Source organism: Marmota monax, unplaced genomic scaffold, assembly GCF_021218885.2.
Source record: "Marmota monax isolate L192 unplaced genomic scaffold, Marmota_monax_Labrador192_F-V1.1 WCK01_AAM20220418_F8-fsc00346, whole genome shotgun sequence".
NCBI lineage: Eukaryota > Metazoa > Chordata > Mammalia > Rodentia > Sciuridae > Marmota > Marmota monax.
The window spans coordinates 617,754-639,042 of NW_026692698.1; the positions used below are offsets into that span (position 1 = coordinate 617,754).

General features: G+C 45.5%; 2 protein-coding genes across 2 annotated transcripts; both read left to right on the forward strand.

Moving 5' to 3' along the window:
- The first annotated feature begins 9,438 nt into the window (after window positions 1–9,438).
- Window positions 9,439–11,230, forward strand: Ramp2 (receptor activity modifying protein 2). The gene is made up of 4 exons (XM_046446589.2): window positions 9,439–9,612; window positions 10,071–10,136; window positions 10,611–10,719; window positions 10,837–11,230. The coding sequence occupies exons 1-4, from the start codon at window positions 9,510–9,512 to the stop codon at window positions 11,090–11,092; spliced, it is 534 nt and encodes a 177-aa protein (XP_046302545.1). The 5' UTR covers window positions 9,439–9,509; the 3' UTR covers window positions 11,093–11,230.
- Window positions 11,231–15,600: 4,370 nt separating this feature from the next.
- Vps25 (vacuolar protein sorting 25 homolog) lies at window positions 15,601–21,159 on the forward strand. Its single transcript, XM_046446633.2, has 6 exons — window positions 15,601–15,759; window positions 15,973–16,118; window positions 17,022–17,075; window positions 17,558–17,646; window positions 18,429–18,504; window positions 20,535–21,159. The coding sequence occupies exons 1-6, from the start codon at window positions 15,707–15,709 to the stop codon at window positions 20,645–20,647; spliced, it is 531 nt and encodes a 176-aa protein (XP_046302589.1). The 5' UTR covers window positions 15,601–15,706; the 3' UTR covers window positions 20,648–21,159.
- Window positions 21,160–21,289: the final 130 nt, after the last annotated feature.

Sequence of the window (21,289 nt, forward strand, 5' to 3'; positions counted from 1 at the left end):
GACCACGGGCCATAATGAAGCTGGAGGAAAGACTCCCATCTCTGTGTGCTCATATCCTCATCACAAAGCAAGATTTTGTTCAACCCAGTGATTAGAAATGACACATCACATGTTCTAATCTTTCTGGGATGTCCGAGTTCTAAGTGTACTTTCATCCTCTGCTGGTCCTCAGGCCACTGGTAGAAAGGGAAGGAGAAGGGCTGGGGTTGTGGCTCAGTGGTAGAGTGCTCGCCTCTCACTTGTGAGACCCTGGGTTCAATCCTCAGCACCACATAAACAAAAATAAGTGAAATAAAAGTATTGTTTCTAATTACAACTAATATATATATATATATATATATATATATATATATGTATATATATATATATATATATATATATATATTTTTTTTTTTTTTTAAAGGGAAGGAGAAGATGTTTCCCAGACTCGGGGCTTTGTACACTATTCCTTCCTTCCAACCTGACAACCTGAGCTCCTTTGAATGGTGCCCCCTTGGCCCATTCTGCCCCTCCTTTGTAAAGCCCACAGAGATATTAAATAGTAATTCTTAGAGGGGACACAGAGGACTGAGGGAAGATTGGGCCCCACACTGGTCCCTGACAGAGAAGTGTAAACACAGCTGTGGAGATGGGAGCAAACCATCCTCCCTCCCCCCAGTTCCCACCCAGAAGCAGGGAAAGGCCACCCTGCAGTGAAGAACCAAACAAGAAAACAAAGCAAAGCACAAACCTAAATGTCTGCACGAAGGTCGCCAGAAACTGGGGCCGCTGCCCAGGACTTGGTGGGGCTAGCTGAAGTGCCAGACCCCTCCCTGAATACTTAGAGGCAAAGGCAACTCCAAAGCAAGTTGAGGTCTGGACATTACGGAGCCTGGAAACATAGCTCGATTTTTGAAACCTTTCCATTCCGGACACTTTGTCCTCTGATCTCAGAAAACACGTTTTCTGCCTTAGGTACTTAGCTCCTGACCCCTAGTTGCTTAGGGATCATAATAATGAATTCAATTCAGGAAGTAAGAACAGGCCCACAATAAACCCTTGTCCGTGGCTTGTTATAAGTTTAAACTCTGAGCCTCCAAGCCAAAATACTATATGGGGCTCTCTTAGCATTTGTTAAATACAAAATAAATAATTCCAGCAGGAAGGAACTTTCTCTTTTGGGGATTACTTGGGTGGGATTCATGCCTTTTTTTGTACATATTGTAAAAGCTCCAAGCCCTCAGCAAGGGTGGTGCTGCCCATTCTTGCTCTCTCAGGCACAGTTAATGCAGGGCCTTGATCTCTGGGGACACGCCTTTGGCACAGCACTGCCTGAGAAGTAGCTCTGGTCGGGTGGACAGCTAATGAGCTGTGCTTCCTTTTTGGCTCTCAGGGTCCTCAATAAGCAAAGGAGAAATGGCAGAACTCGAAAAAATGGTAGCAGCCTTCAAATACTGAGTACTTATGATATGCCTGGCACTGTGCTAAGTGCTTTACAGGATTGTCTCATTTCATATGAAGTCAGAAATATCCTTGTTCCCATTTTACAACTGAGGAAACCAGGCTTTAAGAGATTCTATTTTCTATTTTTTAATTTTTTTTTTAATTTTGTGGTGCTGAGGATCAAACCCAAGGCCTTGTGCATGTAAGGCAAGCATTCTACCAACTGAGTTATATCCCCAGCCCCTTAATATATTTTTAGTGGTACATTATAATTATACATAATGATGGGATTCATTGCTTTTCTTTTTTTCTTCTTGGTTTTTTTGTTTGGTTTTTTGTAGTGTTGGGGATAGAACCCAGGGCCTTCTAGGCAAGTGCTCTATCCTACCACTAGGTTACAGCCCTGATTTTTTTTTGGGGGGGAGGGTGCCAGGAATTAAACTCAAGGGCACTTAACCACTGAGACACATCCCCAGCCCTATTTTGTATTTTATTTAGAGACAGGGTCTCATTGCGTTGCTTGGTACTTTGCTTTTGCTGAGGCTGGCTTTGAATTTGGATCCTCCTGCATCAGTCTTCTGATTCCTGCTTCTTTTTAAAATTTTGTTTTGAGATAGCATCTCATTAAGTTGCCCAGGTTGGCCTTGAACTTACCATCCTCCTGCCTCAGTCACCTCAGTAGCTGGAATTATAGATGTGTGACACCAAACTTTCCAGATTCCAGAACTTTCCCCAGGTTATGCAGCTAGTAAGTGCTATGACCAGGATTTGTACCCAGTCATTCTTACCCTTCAACCCATGCTCTGAACCACTCTTCTCTACGTCCTCCATTCCCTGAGGTCTCTGACATCATGATTCTGGATTCTCTCCATGGCTTTTTCTCTCACCAGTGGTGCCAGAAAGAGAATGTTCTTGGGACTTTCATCTGAAAGTCCAGAAGAAAACAGCCTGTGTAAGTTAAGAGGCCCCTTACTTCCTCTGTACTAGAGATGCCAATCAAAGCTGTATACTCCAAAGATCCCGTATCAGCAGGGAACAATGTGTATAGGAAGACAAACAAATCCTAGCCAGGCAGGAAAGGGGAGTTCCTCATGGTTCTGTGATTTCCCCTTCTCTGTTCTCTGGCTTATCAGCAAGGCTTCATGGTACTGATTCTATAGTCCTTTGAACCCAGTGTGTTACGATAGGACACCAGGATAAAGAGACCCTTTCAGAACAAGATAAATAGCCTAAATGGCCACTACTCAAAATACATACATGCACAGATTACATCCATGATACTGAATATAAAGGAACAAAAATAAATCACATTTATTTATACATTTAACCAATTGCTTTTAGCATTCACTTAATCATTAGACGTGGCGGTGTTTGTGAATCCATGTAAGCCTTGCAAGATGCTGAAAGGTAAGTATTATTATTCTCATTTTACAGACAAGGAGACTGGGCCCTTTTGTCCATATTGCCCATGGCCACATGGTGGTAAGAAGGCAGCTGGAATCCAAACCTAGGTTTGGTCAGTCTGATTCCAAAATCTGCATTCTTTTCAATAAAATGACTGCTGAAAAGAACAAAATTACGAGACTGGAAAGATCTCAAAATATATTTGATTTATAGTTTTCATAAGTAAAGGTGTTACACTTTATGATAGTAACTTCTATTTATTGCATGCTTACTAAGTGCCAGGCATTGGGACCAAAGGCTTCCCATGCATTATCTATGCTACTTAGTGAGACACAAGCTCAAAAGAGTTAGGTAACTGGCACAAAGTCACATACAAGCCAAATAAGCAATGAATCTGAGCTTCAAACCCAAGTCTACTTGATTCCAGAGTGTGTGTTCTTAAACACAATGGCAATAACAATGATGATAATGTACATTGACTATAAGCCAAGTTCTGCTTTAAGTGCTTTGTATCTTATAATCTAGAGATATTATTATCAGGGCTGGGGTTGTGGCTCATCAGTAGAGTGCTCGCCTTGCAAGTGCGAGACCCTGGGTTCAATCCTCAGCACCACATAAAAATAAGTAAGTGAAATAAAGGTATTGTGTCCAACTACAACTAAAAAAATAAATATTAAAAAAGAGATATTATTATTATTATTCCCATTTTAGGAATGAGGAAAATATTGCCTTTATATTACTTAAGCTTTATATTATAGACACCACACATTTAATACACATGGTCTATGAGCATTGTATTTGTTTAACATACATTGGATTCTTGTTATGATCTAGAAAACAATTTATTTCATGTCATAGTTTTTTTTTTCTTCGTTGTCCATCTAATGCACTAAGGTCTTTTTTAAAAAATTTTTTTAGTTGTAGATGAACATACAGTATCTTTATGTTTATGTGGTGCTGCGGATCAAAACCAGTGCCTCACATATGTGAGGCAAGCACTTTACCACTGAGCTACAACCAACCCCAGCCCCTAAGGTCTTAATTAAGGGAAAGGACATGACAAGACTTCAGTGAAGCAAGCACAGTGAAGAGAGGGGAAGTACACAGTGGGGAAGGCTTTCTGTGCCAGGATCCCTATCTGGTTGTCTTTCTGACCAGTCTTCCTTATCCCTTCCTAATATCTAATTTAATAGGGATATTAGTTTTAAATGAAACAATTTGTATGAAGCATTAAGCACTTGGCATGATTTGGTAAATGAACATGAGTACACCATGTTATACAACATCCAGCTCCTGGGGTGCTGGGATAGGACAGAAGTGTTCCTGGGGATGGTTTTATAGGACATCCCTGAGGAACAGGGGGAGGGAGAGAGCAATCTTGGCATCTGTCATTGGGTCCTGACAGCAACGATGAGTCAGCCCCAGGTGCTGAGGGACCAGCTCTGTTCTCAAAACTGAAGGGCGTGTGCTATGGTCACTTGGCAATGGTCCTCCTCAGTCACGCTGTCTGAGTGTCATTCTTGTAAATTTGGTTGGGTTCTTTTCAGAAAAACAGCCTTTACTATGTGATGTCATAGTCGAGCCTGGGTCAGAGAGGGAGGGGGAAGGAGGTTTATGCTGATGTCTGGGAATCTTCTTAATTCTGGAGTAGTCCATCTGGTTCTGGAGGAAATTATTCTTTCTTCCTCTGAAGACCCAATAACAGGGGCTGGGGTTGTGACTCAGGGGTAGAGTGCTCACCTAGCGCGTGCCGGGCACTGGGTTTGATCCTCAGCACTACATAAAAATAAATAAATAAAATAAAGGTATTGTGTCCAACTACAACTAAAAAAGAAAAAAAGTTAAAAAAAAAGTCAAAAAAAAAAGAGGGTATAGCTCAGTGGTAGAGTTCATGCTTAGCATACACAAGACTGGGTTAATCCTACTCTCAAAAGACACAATAAGGAATCAATATTCCAATTTGGAGCGAGAGGGATTTGGGAAATAAATCATAAAGGTTAAATCATGGACCCTAGCATCAAGCTATCCTAAGTTCAAGTCCTGGTTATAACAATTACTAGCTCTGGGACCTTAAACTCTCTGCTAATCTAAAAAAAGATAATTCTGATGTTATGGTGGTGAGGCTTTAAGAATGTGTGCCAAGGGCCTAGGAGTAGAACTCAGTGTTAGAACGCTCACCTAGCCACGTGTAGGGCCCTGGCTTTTATCCCCAGCATCACACGCACAAGTGTGCAAAACACTTGCCACATACGTCAAAGAACACATAATCCAACACATGGTGAATCTTCAATAAATGGTAGGTCCTATTAGCAGCTGATGAATAATATGGCTGATTTTTTCCCCTTTTTACCAACTTGGGAAACAAAGTTTTCTCCAATTACCATTCTTCCCTCAGAGGTGGTCAGGCTCCTCATACTAGGTGTGCCATCATTATGGAAATGAGGAAGCTGGGGACAGATGGGGTGGTTGTATCTCTTTCATTTATCTTCCGTCTCTTAGCTAGCTTGCTCCTTAGCTCAGCTTCTCTGGTTCTTCCTGCTGCCTTCCTTCCCTCTGAAGAAGTCTATCTCCTCTCTCTGGTTTGGAAGACTCAGTCAGGACTTCTGGCTTCCCTGACCCCTACTCTCCCACACATCTTCTCTTGTTCTCTGCTCTTTATTTTGCAGACAGCTAGGGAAAAGGCCAGCATGTGTAAACTAATTGCAAGATGTTCCCCGTAGAATTTCGAGGTGTAGGAGGTTCCCAGTACATTTGATTCCCTCCTGTGTTGTTCTGGATCTGTGGGTGTATGTGGGGAGGCTGAAGAGTAGAAATGGCATTCCTTCAAAGGGTTGAGTCACCTCTGCTCCTGTTCCAGGCAGGATGGCTCTTGGCCTGTAACAAGAAGAAAAACTTATGAGGCAGCAGGGTCTCTGCTCAGAAGGAATCAATCTACATTGGGGCAAGATATCTCACAACAATGACCAGCTAGACCAGAATCAAATTCCCCTCTTTGAAAGGGGGTGAGAGGTGGAGTCATGGACAGAGGAATACGGGAGTGTTTAAGAACCTTAAATACAACTAAAAAATGTTAAAAAAAAAAAAGAAAGAAAAGGAAGGAGGCAAATCTACAATGTCATGGAAAGATATCTAAGACATGTTGTTGAGTGTAAAATGTCACTGAATAACAGGGATATTAAATCTCATTTTTTTAAATACAAAATTTGTGGGCAGGTGAGAAAGGAGTGGGGGAATAGAGTCTCCTGTATTAAATATTTTGCAACTTGTATACATTCATGTAATATTTGCATTAAAAAGTACATTGTGTTTTTTTTTTAAAAAATTAGTTGCAGATGGATACAATATCTTTATTTTATTTATTTATTTTTATGTGGTGCTGAGGATCGAACTCAGTGCCTCATACTTGAGAGGCAAGTGCTCTGCCACTGAGCCACAATCCCAGCCATACATTGGTTTTTTTATTTATTCATTTTTGGGGTACTGGGGATTAAACCCAGGGGTGCTTTACTACATCCTTAGCTGGCCTTGAACTTGCAATTCTCCTGCGTCAACCCCCTGAGTTGCTGGGAATACAGGCATATGCCACTGTACCTGGCAAAAAGTATATTTTAAATAGTTAAAGCAAAAGTGGACTTAGAAAGATATCAGTCTCAGTCCCGAATGAAGCCCTTCCTTTTCCATTGTTGCCAATCATGATTTTATCTTCTATGACTACTGAGAAGAGGAAGATGTGTGGAAGGACTGGTGAAAATGTGTCACCAGTCCTCAGTCAGCCCCAAAGTACCCTGAAAGTAGATCCTCAGTTACTAGGATGCCCTAAGGGGTCAATAAAACATCCCCACAAACTGGATGTGATGGTGTAATCCCAGCAATTTAGGAGACTGAGGCAGGAGACTAGCAAATTTGAAGCCAGCCTCAGCAACATAACCATGTAGCTCAGTGGTAAAACACCTGTGGGTTCCATCCCTGGTACCCAAACCAAAAACAAATCCACAGGGCTGGGGATGTGGCTCAAGCAGTGGCGTGCTTGCCTGGCATGCGTGCGGCCCAGGTTCGATCCTCAGCACCATATACAAACAAAGATGTTGTGTCAGCTGAAAACTAAAATAAATATTAAAAAAAATATATTCTCTCTCTCCCTTTAAAACAAACAAACAAACAAAAAACAAATCCACACATCCAGCTGCTGGGAAGAGAAAAATCAAGAGAGAAAATGTATAGATTCTCCTATTTGAGAGTTTGAATCCCAAGTTTAGGAATGACTCTAATAAGCTGTCCTCCACCGTGAAGCAAACTTAACCCCAACCCTAGGCCAAAAATAACACTTCCTATCAAGTTGCTTGTATTTTCCTTTTTTCATTCTAAGGCCATTTTACCTATGAAAATGTTGAGCTTCAGAAATGGAAAATGATCTGCCCAAGTTTCCACAGCAAGACAGAGGCAGAGTCTGCCTTCAGAATCCTAATCAATGTTTGTCTTTTTATCCAGTGTACCAGACTGCTCTATTCAACCCAACAGTTGCTTTTATCACATTTAACCTTTTTCTTTCTTTTATTTAGTACTGGAGATTGAACTCAGGGGCACTCAACCACTGAGCCACATCCCCAGCCCTATTTTGTATTTTATTTAGAGATGGATCTCAATGAGTTGCTTAGCGCCTTGCCTTTGCTGAAGCTGGCTTTGAACCCTTGATCTTCTTATCTCAGCCTCTGGAGCTGCTGGGATTACAGGTATGCATCACTGTGCCTGGCCCCAGCCCTTTTTTAATATTTAATTTAGACATAGGGTCTTGCTAAGCTGCCCAGGGCCTTGCTAAGCTGTTGAGGCTGGCTTTGAACTCTTACATTTAATCTTGACTGCGACCTCTTTCCTAACCCCATAATAGTCTCATGTGCTTCTGGCCCATCCAGTGGAAATGGCTTGTTTTCCTTGTGTTCCTCCTTGCTCCCTCCTCCTATTTTAGCACCGTGAAACCTCCCTTTTACTCATGCTTCCTTCTTGGAAAGGGCAATCTTGGGAAGAAGAGAAGGGACAGATTTGGTCCCCAACCTGAAGTGGGGCCGCCTGGCTTTTATCTGCACCATTGCAGGAATGATCATTAGTAGGAGGGCTTTGGGGCATGTAACAAGAAGGCCATCTCCCCTCTCCCACAGATGCCTTGCTAAAGCAATCTCTTGATTCTAGTCATGGAGCAGGATAACATGCCATGTGGCCAGGATGTAAGAGCTTGAGATTCTGAGATGAAGACTTCAAGAAAGATCATAATTTGTGATGGGCAGCAATCAGTAAACTGGGACAACAGCAGCAGTTGAGTCCAAGGGTCAGAATCTGGGAGTAATTAGCAAAGTTGGTGCTGACAGCTGTGTGTCTGGGAGTTGAACGTCATGGCCAAACCAGCTCCTGGGCTCCTTGGCTGCTTCAAGATAATAAAGCAGAGAGAACACAGAGGCAGCTGTTCTCTGGCAGAGGCAGGGCCTCTGAGGGCCCAAGCTCAGCCTTCAGGATTCCCAGCAGTGTGATCTTAGGCTAGTCACTTAGGAAAGGAGGAAACTAGTATTTGCAGTGATTTTAATGCCCTTCCACATATGGCACCCTCACTACAGTTTAGGGAGGAAGGCAATGTCCACATTTTTTTACATCAGCAGCCCTGAAGGCAAATCTGTGCTGTGTTGCTGGGAAGCAGAAAGATAAAATTAGGACCCAGAGGTTTTGAATTCAAGTGTGGGGTTCTTTTCTTGAGCTGTACCTTCTTTCTCTGTAAAATGGTGAAAATAATATACCTGCTTTGGGGCTGGAGGGATAGCTGAGTGGTAAAGCATATATGCAACGCCCTGAGTTTGAACTCAGGCAATAATAATAATAATTCCACCTTACACATTAAGTGGCTCAATCCCCTTTCTAGAAACTTTGGTCCTCAAAAGTGTGGCCACCTTTCTCCTGGGAACGTAGTCATCTTACTTTTGTCCTCCCACCGGCCAATGCAGGTTTGAGGGTCTAGGACCCGGGAGGTGACTTGAAGGGAGAGTAATTGGCTGTTTTCTTTGCTATCCCGCTTCGCAGGCTTTCTCCCCTTCTCCGGATTCAGTAGAGCCGGCTCCCTCTTTTCCCGGATTTTGGCAGACAGGCTGACATCAGTGGGTGTTCCCAGGGAAAAAGAACTCTGAGCAGCCGGCCCAGCTCCAGGCGCCCCTTCCCCCACGGCCCAAGCGTGCCCCAGCCCCCTGCCGTAGATACTGCTGCGTTGAGAGGCCCTCGGAGCTCCCAGCCCCCTCCCTCCTCTCCAGGTCGGGGAGGGCAGCTCGCCTCCACCCCTCCCGTTCCGAAAGGGAGGGGGCAACAAGAATCTGACGGGAGACTCTGGGCGCCACTCAGCCGGGCCCAGGAAACAGATTCCCGTACTGAGGTTACGAAGGGAGCTGTCCAGCCCCGCAGGGTGAGATGGAAAAGAGCGTGGGCCAAAGCCGGCTAGGCGGAGGGAGCCACGGGCGCCAGGCGCGGGTGCGGCAGCGACTCCCCCTCCAGCTCGCCGGCCCCGGGCGTCGCCCCCGCCCCCCACGTGGCCGCAGCCGTCCCAGCCCCTGCGAGGAAGCGGCGCGGCTTCCTGCGGCTGGGGCCGGGGATATAGGCTCCCCCGCTCCGGCTCGGCTCAGCTCCGCCGCTCCCCGTTGCCTCCTCGCCGCGCGATGACTTTGCTCCGTGCGGAGCGCACCGGCGGCAGCTCGCGGCTCCCCGAGACCCGCGCGGGGTGGCGGACAGCGCTCCGCCTCCTCCTCCTCCTGCTGGGCGGTGAGCGCTGCGTCCCTGGGCCCGGGCGGGAGGCGCGGGAAGCCCCGGAGAGGAGGGGAGCTGGATGGCCGAGGCCAGCACCCGCCCCAGTACGGGTGCAGACTGAAGTGCTGGGCAGCGCTGTCCTTCTGGCGGCCCCCAGCCCCACCTCGGGGCGGACGCAGGCGAGCTGCTCCCCTCTCAGGGAAAGCTGGGGTGCCAGCGGGGACCCCGCAGAGAGGTCTTGGGAGGTCCTGGGCTGCCCAGGAGGGATGGGGCTCTGGGCCTGGATGCGAGTGGGAAGCAGCTGGTACCAGCCTGTCCCTTCCCCGCACGAAGACATCCCGTGAGAGGGTGGATTATTCCTCTTTCTCTTCCAAGGTAGCCCTGACTTCTCAGGATTTTAGCTCCCAATCCCCAAGCAGGCTCCACTGCCCAGAACCCACCATTCCACCCTTCTCTCCCATTTCTTCCCACAGCTCTGCTGAAGCCCCAGGAATCCCTGGCTCAACCTTCTCCCATCCAGGACAGCTTGAAGTCAGAAGGTGGGTACCCAAAGGTGTGAGAGAGTGGCCAAGGGCAAGAGGAGAGCCAGGTTAGTGGGGAGGGTCTCTTTGCTACAAGGCGGGCCCAATCCCAGTTGGTGCCTCACTAAACTCCTCTCTCAGGATTACTTGTGATGTTATTCCCTCTCATCCCACAAAAAACAAAACAAACAAACAAAAACCCCTCCTGTCCAGCCTTGAGCTAGCCCACCTCACATGTGAATGAGAAGATTCAGGAAAAGGTGTATGTGGAGAAGCTCCTCAGGCTGGGATAAGAAGTGCTGTGCATGTGGAAGTCATTAAAAGATTCCAGTGCTGGGTTCTCCCCTCAGCCAAAGTGTCTTCTAGGGAAACTTTTGGAGAGGTTCCCATGCTTGAAGACAAGGTCAGGAGCTCCAGTTGGAAATACCTGGGCCAGAGGGTTTGAAGGGAGAGCCAGGGGGTGTGGTCATAATGCAGCTTTTGTACCTCCAGGAAAGACCGTGGAAGATTATAAGACAAATGCCCTACTTTGCTGGCAAGGTTATAAGATGTATATGGACTCCATTGAAAAGGATTGGTGTGACTGGACCGTGATTAGCAGGTAGGGGCAGTGCTGAAGGGGACTCAGGCTAGGGGTTGAACCCTAAGTGGGTTTGGAGTAAACCTCCTCTTCCTGGACCCAACCCCTCCCTTACTCCATTCCTCTACTGCCCTGCAGGCCTTATAGTGAACTTCGGGATTGCTTGGAGCATGAGGCGGAGGAGTTTGGCCTGGGCTTCCCCAATCCCTGGGCAGAGAAGATCATCTTTGATACCCACCTGATTCACTTTGCCAACTGCTCCCTGGTGCAGCCCAGCTTCTCTGATCCCCCGGAGGATGTGCTCTTGGCCATGATCATAGCCCCCATCTGCCTCATCCCCTTCCTTGTCACTCTTGTGGTATGGAGGAGTAAAGACAGTGAGACCCAGGCCTAGGGTAGCCTGAACTTCAAAACCTTCATGTTACTTCTCTCTCCTCCCCTCCCTACCCACTTTTCTCACTCTCACCCCCACTGCAAATCCTTGGCACAAGTTCTGTAATCTTCAAAATAAAATTTCTGTTTTTTTGTACAATGTCCCCTACCCCATTCAAGTGGTGCCTGTGTCCACAGTCACTGCCAGTCCCACAGGCACTCAGCTCTGGGTAGAGGAGCTGGAAGACTCTAGATGGCTTCACTATTCTGTTCACTTCACCTGCCCCCACCCTCACATGAAAGCCATACCCCTATAGTTCTTCCTCCCAGGGAGGAGCCTTTCCTGCCCCTGTCCAAATCCAGCTCCAGGAAAGGAGCAGGAAGAGACTCCCTTCCGGTCTGGACAGCAGCTGGGAGCCTCTGATTGAGAATGTGGTGGGGGGAGGGGCAAGGGTAGAATCTTTAGCAAGAAGAAAGGGAGGCTACCTGGAAGCCCCTACTTCTCCCCTTCTTCATGCCTCAGTTTACTCCCAGAACCTGGGAAGCAGAAACCTGACAAGCGAAGGGAATCAATCCCTAAGGACCTCCAGATTGATGCCAAAGGCAGTGGGGGCTTCCTCAGCTAGGCTCACCATTCCCGCTCCAGGTCATTGGCTTAGATCCTACAGTGTCCTGGACAGGGTGTGGCCTATAGACTGGCCACACACTGCCCTCTGGTGTCCACTAAACCAACGACCAGAAGATGTATATGATGTGGAAGAAGCTCAAGGCGGAGGAGCATTTGGATCCTGGGGTCAGAGAACTGTCCTCTCTGTAGTAGCCACTGACTTTTAGCTTGATCTTTTATCCGATTCCTGAGACATATCAATATATTTCACCTTGATATACTGTTATACTTTCTAGGGACTTACCTAGCCCTTATATGCAACTCACCATTTCTGTTTTTGTTTTGGTTCTGGGGGATTGAATCCAGAAGTGCTTTACCACTGAGCTACATCCTTTTCATTTATTTTTGAGACAGGGTCTCATTAAGTTGCTGAGCCTGACCTCAATTTTGCCATCCTCTTGCCTCAGCTTCCCAAGTTACTGGGATTACACTGAACTGTCTAACTCACCATTTCTTTTTTTTTAATATTTATTTTTTAATTTTCGGCAGACACAACATCTTTATTTGTATGTGGTGCTGAGGATCGAACCCCGGCTGCACGCATGCCAGGCGAGCGCGCTACCGCTTGAACCACATCCCCAGCCCTCACCATTTTTTTAATATTATTATTTTGAATTTTTTAGTTGTAGATGGACACAATATCTGTATTTTATTTATTTATTTTTATGTGATGCTGAGGATTGTACCCAGTACCTCATGCATGTGAGGAAAGCACTCTACCACTGAGCTACAGCCCCAGCCCAAACTCACCATTTCTTATATGAACAATGTTTCCTGGTTAATAAGGGTTCTCACTAGGGAATCCTCATCTCCAGCCCTTGCTTGGACTCACCTGCCAGGTCACTAAAAACAATTACAACTTTGTTCTCCATGGAGACACTGTTTATTCCTGTGGCACACTTGGCTACCTTAGAAACTTTCCTTCTTGTTGAAATATCTGCCTCTCCGAATACATGCATGTCCATTTCCTGGGTCATGCCTCTCTATGCCATAGATATATGTCGGTGTTTCCTGGCATGTACCTATTCCCAGAGACATACTTCTTTCAGAAAACACTTGTCCCTATAGAGACATATCTGTTCCCTAAGGATATATATTTTTAAAGATGTTTCTTTTTTTATACCTTTATGTTATTTATTTTCATGTGGTGCTGCGGATGGAACTCAGTGCCTCACATGTGCTAGGCAAGCACTGTACCATTGTGCTACAACCCCAGCCCTCCTAAGCTATTGTGAGGTTTCAGCTGAAATAAATATTTGCTGTATCTCTATGAATACAACCATCTTCCCCAAGAATATATCTACTTCTTCTTGGCACATATTTGCTTTTACCAAGTTTTATTGATTTACATCTGGGGGCTATTGGTATAAGACACTGTGTATGGTGTGGCTGTTGGAAAGGTAGGTTAGAATCTGTTCTGCCCTCAGTGGCTTTTATCTAGTGGGAAATTTGACATATGTACACATAAAAATGATGGAATATGTAATGAGAGACATGTAAGCAATACAACCCAAATTTTATTCAAGTGCAAAGGAAGGAGGGAATCACACTTAGCTGAGACCATCACAGGTGTGGTCACAGAAGGGTGTTTGCTGAGTTGGGATATGACAAGGCCTTAGATGGAGTGCATTCTTGAAGGGGAAAGAGTAGAAAGAGAGATAAATTAGGAAATCATCACAGTAATCCAAGCTTGAAAAATGAAGACATGGCCGGGTGCAATGGCACACACCTGTAGTCCCAGTGGCTCAGAAGGCTGAGGCAGAAGGATCCTGAATTCAAAGCCAGCCTCAGCAAAAGTGAGACGCTAAACAACTCAATGAGACCCTGTCTCTAAATAAAATTCAAAATAGGGCTTGGGATGTGACTCAGTGGTCGAGTGCCCATGAGTTCAATCCCTAGTACCCTCCCCCAACAAAAAAACCTCAGGGGAGCAGGGATGGGGTTGTGGCTTGGTGGTTGAGTGCTTACCTAGCACGTGCGAGGCACTGTGTTCAATCCTCAGCATCACATTAAAATAAATAAATAAAATAAAGTTAAAAAAAAAAGGAGTAAACCAGTAGGACTTGGATATGGCGGGGATAAAGGAGAGAGAAGTTAAGGGCAACTTAAACATTGAACTTGAGTTATTAGAATAATGATAGCAGTAATAATAGAAGAGGACCATTAGGAGGAGGAATTGGCCTGAAGAAAAGGATGTGCAATATGAGGAAACAGTGGAACAAGCTGTTATGTCCCATAAAGAATTAGAAATGGGGTTCAGTGGGAAAAGGTTAGATCTGGAAATAGAGGTTTGAGAGTCTTCAGCACAGAAATATGAACCCACAGGAGGGATAAGAGCTCTAAGAGATAAGGTGTATTGAAAAGAAGGTTGAGGGCCTGGGGCTGTAGCTCAGGTGGAGTGCTGGCCTAGCACGCGTGAGGCCCTGGGTTCTATCCTCAGCTCCACATAAAAATAAATAAATAAAATAAAGGTATTATGTCCAACTACAACTAAAAAAAAAAAATTAAAAAAAGAACCTCCAAGGAAATGTCCACCTTTGAAGAATGAGGGGAAAAATGGAGACAGAGATAAGATCAAAGAGGTAGTCATAGAAAAAAGCATCAAAGAGGCCAAGAAAATGGTGGTTTCTGAGGAAGCTGATAAATTCATTCGTTCAGCAAATATTTGTTGATTGATTAGGTTTGGGGTTGTGGCTGAGTGGTAGAACGCTTACCTAGCATGTGTGAGGCCCTGGGTTTGATCCGCAGCACCACATAAAAATAAATAAATAAAGATATTGTGTCCAACTAAAAAATAAATATTAAAAAATAATAATTAAAAAAATATTTGTTGATTGCTCTGTGGACCATAAACTATGCCCAATGATGGACTGGTGTGAAATAAAGGTTAAAGATCAGACAGGAAATTGAGGTGATAGGATTAAGGGTATGCATATATTTAAATAGGGATGGCCTAAACATGTTTGTGTCCTAAAGGAAAGGAACCAGGGAAAAGAGAGACAGAGAGAGACAGAATACTAAAGAGAAGTCCTGAAGGAAGTTGGAAAGGTGAGGTGAGAAGACAGGTCTAAGGGTGACTCTTGTAAAAGAAGGAGTAAAAGTGGTGAGGAATCTTTGTATGAATCAAATATAGTGACAAAGAGAGAACGATTAAAGGGTTCACATGCCTGACCTCAAACTCATAAAGTAGGGAAAAAAGAGGATGGGGGTGGGGGGCATAGAGCAACAATTCTGGTTTGGGAACTGACCAACTGTGTAAGGAGGCAGATAACATCAAAAGGGTTCCTGGAACTTGAGACTAGGAGGTAGAGGACTTGGGTGAGGTGAGAAAGATAGCAGCCCTGTCTTTGGAAGCAGAGCTGTCTCTAGTGATACAACTTACAAAGACGGAGACTGAGGAACGGTGGAGTCAAAGACACAGGAATCAAAGAGATTGTAAAATCGTGGGGAGTTTTTTTTTTTTTAAATTTTAATATTTTATTATTTTTTTTTTATTTCTCGGCGGACACAACATCTTTGTTTGTATGTGGTGCTGAGGATCGAACCCGGGCCGCACGCATGCCAGGCGAGCGCGCTACCGCTTGAGCCACATCCCCAGCCCCCGTGGGGAGTTTTAATTAAATGGTAACTGACATGCATGTTAATATTAAAAGGTGCGTAGTACAGTGGAACTAAGTCTAGAGACCTGGGTTCTACTGGTGTTCTACTAACAAACTATGCTGCGTTGGGGAACTCACTTCCCTTTTCTGACATCGAACCAGAAGACTTCATAAGGCTCTTTCTGGTCTAAAAGATAAAGCTTTTAAGGATAATGGCAGAGGACTGGCTGATGACAGAAAGCCCTTCCGTCGGGCTGTCAGTCTCCTAGAAGGTGTCCGGAACCTTTCTGCTGTGCCTCCTGCCCGGACGTGCTGATGCGGATGCCGGAAGTCCCGTGTGCGGAGGTTCCGTGTTTTCTGGGCTACTACGATGGCGATGAGTTTCGAGTGGCCGTGGCAGTACCGCTTCCCGCCCTTCTTTACGTGAGGCTGGGACCCCGAGAAGCCCCGCTGTACCTTCCCCTCTCCTCCCCGGGGCCCTGGGCTCAGTCCTGATGCATCACTTGGGTGGGGGGTGTAGAAAGGATCCAGCCGCTATCATTCTTAGTTCCCCACGTTTCTCCTCCAGACGCGCCCAGGGGCAAGTGCTGCCTCTAGCGTCCTGTAATTCTGCACTCTACTCCCTCCACCCGGCAGGTTACAGCCGAACGTGGACACTCGGCAGAAGCAACTGGCTGCCTGGTGCTCGCTGGTCCTGTCTTTCTGCCGCCTGCACAAACAATCCAGCATGACGGTGATGGAAGCGCAGGAGAGCCCACTCTTCAACAACGTCAAGCTACAGCGTATCCTCCCTCAGGCTCTTCTACAGCCCACACACATGCACTTCCACACTTTTCCACAAGTCCGGACTTCACCTCCCTCCCACTTTCCCCACATTAGGTAGGTTTCTACCCAAACTGAACTTGGAAAACAGCGAGAGCCTTCGTTTTACCTCCCGGGTGTAGTACCAAACCCTCCTGTCCTTGACAGCGATTAGTGCTCCAATCTTAGAATCTCTGCCTTGAAGCCAGATGCCAAGCGTTTCAACCAGATCCCATTTTGACAATTTAAATCTTCTCTGTTTTCTCTGTGTGAGACTCAAACTCGATACTATCTTTAATAATTTTCTCCACTCACCCCACTTCTCTGAAGTGAGGATCATTTGTTTTTGCTGCCTGATTCACCCCTTAAATATCTATGGAGAGAGGATGAAGAAAGATGAGAACACAGGATGAGGAACAGTAGTACCTTTCATTTTCGAAAGCTCTTCTTTCTAACTGGAATTTTTTTTTTTAACCTTTCTTCCTAGAATATCTAATTTGTGAGGGTCAATCCCCAGTACTGTGAGGGGGAAAAAAAAGTGTCAGAATATCCAGGAAATGCCTTTTTTTGTTGTTGTTATTGTTGTTGTTCTAGAGATTGAACCTTGGCATGCTTAACCACTGAGCCATATCCCTGTCCTTTTTATTTTGAGACAGGCTCTTCCTATGTTATAGAGGCTGACCACAAACTTACAATCCTCCTGTCTCAGTCTCCTAAATTGCTGAGATTATAGTTGTGTATTCAAATCCAATTATATCTTGTCCAGAAATTGCAAGCATGTTTGTGGGGAGAGGAAAGGAAGGTGGTTCTTAGCATGGGATTAGCTCTGAGAATTATTATCCAACCCAATTCAAATGTATGCCTTTCCCTTAACCTTAAACCAGGGAAACTTCCTGTGGAATCAATTCAGATTGTGTTAGAGGAACTAAGGAAGAAAGGTGGGTTCAAGTCCCCAGATTTCTTATTTTTCTTCTTAGTTGGGTTTTCCTGAGGGCAGATTAGGACATATCTTTTCCCTTTAATAATTTTTCTGTCCCTTGCCTGCAAGCCCAGAGCACTCTGTACAGTTGACAACCTCGTTCCTGAGTCTTTCCCCTCATTTGTGTACAAAATTGAAATGTCTGAGATGGGCTAAGGAGAATGGGTGCCTTGTAGATAGTAAAATATTATTCTGAAAGCAGTCTCTTCCACTCTATCCCACCCTAGTAGTCCTCCTTGTTCGTTTTTTTTTTATATATTTATTTTATAGTTATAGTTAGGCACAATACCATTATTTTATTTATTCATCTTTATATGGTGCTGAGGATCAAATCCAGGGCCTAACATGTGCCAGGCATGTGCTCTACCGCTGAGCCACAACCTCGGCCTTCCTTGTCCCTCTTATAGAGCATGATGCATTCATAAGTGTCTGTTTTTACAGGGAATCTCGAGTGGTTGGATAAGAACAAATCTAGCTTCCTGATCATGTGGCGGAGGCCAGAAGAATGGGGGAAACTCATTTATCAGTGGGTGAGACCATCTTGCTGCCAAGTACTAAGAAGTGACCCATGGCAAAAGAAAATTTTACCTGTGCCCAAACAGATATCTTGTATTCCCAGATTCAGACTTGGCAAAGTGGGAAAGGGACAGAGAGGAAGTGTAGGCCTTCCATGCAAACACCCTCAGTGACTCAATTTCTCTGGCTACATAGAACCTCCCTTTCTTTGGCTGTAGGAGGCCAGAGGGTACATGAGGCCATGTTTAGAGAATGCAGTACTGGGAACTATAAGTGCTATTGTGGGCTGGAGCCTCTGGCCACAGGAGATAAATGGGGAAAGGAAGGGTGGTGGTGGGGGGAGAACCTGGGGCCCTTCCCCCACTGCACTCTTATGGAGCTATCCACATGAATGAGGCTTTCTGAAGGAGTGTGGGTTTAGGGACAGAATACACTCTCTCCCCAAATTCCTAGCCACCACCAACCCCAAACATTCCCAAGGGAGAAAGGAGGGGAGGAAGCATCAACAACCCAAATATAACAAGCACACACCACCCATTCCTGAAACAGGAAAACAACCAGTGAGAGGTCACTCTCCAGGCACGTGAAGGCCTGTGGTTTAGTGGTTTTAAATGTGTGTGTACATATATAAATATAGCACCTGTTGGATTGTGGGTTTTGGGCCACTCTGCAGAAGTGACCATAAGTTCTGGATTGGGAATAAGTACCATTCATGGATGAAAGCAGTAGAGCTGTGAATTTACCTTCTCTCAGGAGTCTCTTAATTCTTATTTAACCTCATTTTCTGTGTCTACAGGTTTCCAGGAGTGGCCAAAATAATTCTGTATTTACCCTGTATGAACTGACCAATGGGGAGGACACAGAGGATGAGGGTAAATGCCTTTTCCTTTTTCAATTTTATCATCAGAAACCTCCTCTCTCCAATCCTACTTTGATTTCTATGCCTCTGAATTCCACAATACAAAAGTTCTTAACCCATATCCAAAGATTTCATACAAAAAAACTCGCATCCAACCCCCCCCCCCCCCCGAAAACCCTAGTATTGTTTATGGGGGTATATGTGCTTTTTATTTTTGGTTCCAGGGATTGAACCCAAGGGCACTTAACCACTGAACCATATACCTAACCCTCTTTTTTTTTTTTTTTTTTTTTGTGGTGCTGGGGATTGAACCCAGGGCCTTGTGCATGTGAGGCAAGTACTTTACCAACTGAGCTATATCCCTAACTCCCTAACCCCTTTTTTATATTTTATTTAGAGACAGGGTCTCACTGAGTTGCTTAGGATTTTGTTAAGTTGCTGAGGCTGATTTTGAACTCATGATCCTCCTGCCTCGGTCTCTCTGGCTGCTGGGAGGCAGGAGGATCGTGAGTTCAAAACCAGGTGCCTCTCCCTAGCTGCCACCATGCCTGGCTATATGTTCATTTTTCTAGGGATAGACTTAACATTACAAGATTTCCAGGGCATGTATTACCCATGAAAAGTTAAGAATTACTGCTGTAGATGCCAGTTGAGGAGCCAGCATGGGGGATTAAGCCTGAACTCTTGTTCCTTGCTGACTCAGGCTCTCTTTCACCCTTTATTCTTTTAGAGGGCTCAAGATTTGTGGGTGTCAGCTAAAGGAATTGGGCCAACACCCCCAGCCCCACCCCCAACCCATTTAAATACTTTGTTTTTTGGCCAGGCAAGGATTTGTATTCTCTTTGATTCTTACATAGTGTAAACACTTTCTTAGTTTTTTTCTCTCTGACTCCTTATCCTGATCCCCAGGATCACCAAACATTCCAGTCTTTACTGGGGCAACAGGGGGTACCTCCCTTTCTCTTAGTTCCTGGATGCATCGGCAGAGTTTACTACTCTTGGCTGTTCCACTGCCCTGCAGGCCTCTGCTTGCTACTCCCACCCCATGACTTCAGTGCTGTAGCCTGGCCCAGTCCATCATTCAGGCTGGGCAAAGCTGGAGCCTTCTTCTGAATGCAGTCTCCCTGACTTGAGCTGGGCCCATGCAGGAGGTGAGGTGAGCAAGCCTGTCAGGGCTTGCCTGGTGCCTCTCACATTTCCCTGCAATATCTTTCCATATCTCTATACTCAGCTGGCCTTTGGCTCCTAGCTCTGTCCCTTTCAACTAAGAAGGATATCAGTGCTGGACTTTAACAGTCTCTAGTGAGGGCTAGTGGTTGTACTTTTTTGTGTTAAGACAGACCCTAATTTGTTCAAATATGCAGTTAGAGTCAGTATCTGGTGACAAGGGCCCTGGCTTCCAGAGGGCTGATTGGCAGGGCCCCTTCTTTGTGCCCCAAAAGCAGATGGTGTCATTCACGTGCATCACACACTAATGGGAGCAAGGGACAGGAGGGCTGTGGGGGCTGAGGTTACAGGAGAACCAGAGAGGAGGAAATAAGCCTGAACTCACTTTTTGCTGACTTAGGCTTTCTTCTGCCCTTACTTTTTTTTTTTTTAATATAGTGATAATAGGTATATTAATTGGCTTGATTGCAACAATCATTTCACAATGCACATGTATATAAAAATATCAAGTTGTACAACTTATACAATTTTTATGTCAATGATATCTTAATGAAGTTGTTATAAATAAAAATGTTAGTAATGCCCACAACATTCAGAACTACATAATAGGGAAGACTGGTAGATAGATATAATCTCTGAATTTTGCAACAGGGGTAAGATTAGGGGAATGGGAGGTGATTTATCAGGTATTGTCCTTAAGAAATGGCCTGCCACCCTTACTCTTAAGGAGTGCCCAGTAAATGTGGGTGGCGTATGCAGCAGTGTAGATGGCATGTGAATACCCTGGCTCTGGAACGTCTCAGTTTCCAGTTTGGCTGTTCTCTTCAGTGCACCTAGGAACTGAACCTCCCTAATTGTCCATCTCTTCCTGTCCAGAGTTCCATGGTCTGGATGAGGCAACCCTACTTCGGGCTCTGCAGGCTCTACAGCAGGAGCACAAGGCTGAGATCATCACCGTCAGCGATGGCCGTGGTGTCAAGTTCTTCTAGAAGAGACTTGTCTCTCTTTACTTCTTACCTCCCACCCTTCTAGGGCTTTCAAAAAAAGACAGACTTAGTATCCCCACAGACTGGATCTGTGACTTCACTAGATTTAAAAGGGCTCTAGTCCTGAAGGCTGAGCCCCAGGGATGAGTATCCTGCTACCCCATATGTCTGTCCCTGGGATGGGTGAGTCCAAGGTGCCAAGGAGAAAAGATAAGCTTCTTTGTGCCCTACCTCCTCTCCCATCCTAGACTGTCCCTGAGCCAGGGTCTGTAAACCGACACTTTACATGTGTCCACACAAGTAAGTACATATACATATGCACCTGCACAAGTTTCTGTCTCCACCTTGCTGCTGTTGCCTCCTTTCTCAGGCTGATGCTTGGTCCTTCCTAGGGAATGAGAAGCCCTGGCTGCAGGCAGCCTTCCAGGCAATATGAAGATAGGAGGCTCCAGAAGGGACCTGGCCATGAGAGGCAGGTCTGACCCTGATTTATGATATTAAAATCTTAAATCTTACTGCCTCCATGTTAAGTCACTGCTGAAATGAGGTTGGAGAGGGCTGTAAGGTGTTCCGCCTCAGCCCAGGGGAAAAAAGAAGGCCTGTGGACTGGGCCCAGCAGGCTCCAATGAGCTTATGGTTTCGCAT

Coding starts and splice junctions, on each gene's coding strand:
- Ramp2 (XM_046446589.2), top strand. CDS start 9,510: ATGACTTTGCTCCGTGCGGAGCGCACCGGCGGCAGCTCGCGGCTCCCC. Junction 9,613..10,070: donor CCTCCTCCTCCTGCTGGGCG/GTGAGCGCTGCG, acceptor TTCTTCCCACAG/CTCTGCTGAAGCCCCAGGAA. Junction 10,720..10,836: donor GACTGGACCGTGATTAGCAG/GTAGGGGCAGTG, acceptor ACTGCCCTGCAG/GCCTTATAGTGAACTTCGGG.
- Vps25 (XM_046446633.2), top strand. CDS start 15,707: ATGGCGATGAGTTTCGAGTGGCCGTGGCAGTACCGCTTCCCGCCCTTC. Junction 17,076..17,557: donor AGAGGAACTAAGGAAGAAAG/GTGGGTTCAAGT, acceptor CTGTTTTTACAG/GGAATCTCGAGTGGTTGGAT. Junction 18,505..20,534: donor GGAGGACACAGAGGATGAGG/GTAAATGCCTTT, acceptor CTTCCTGTCCAG/AGTTCCATGGTCTGGATGAG.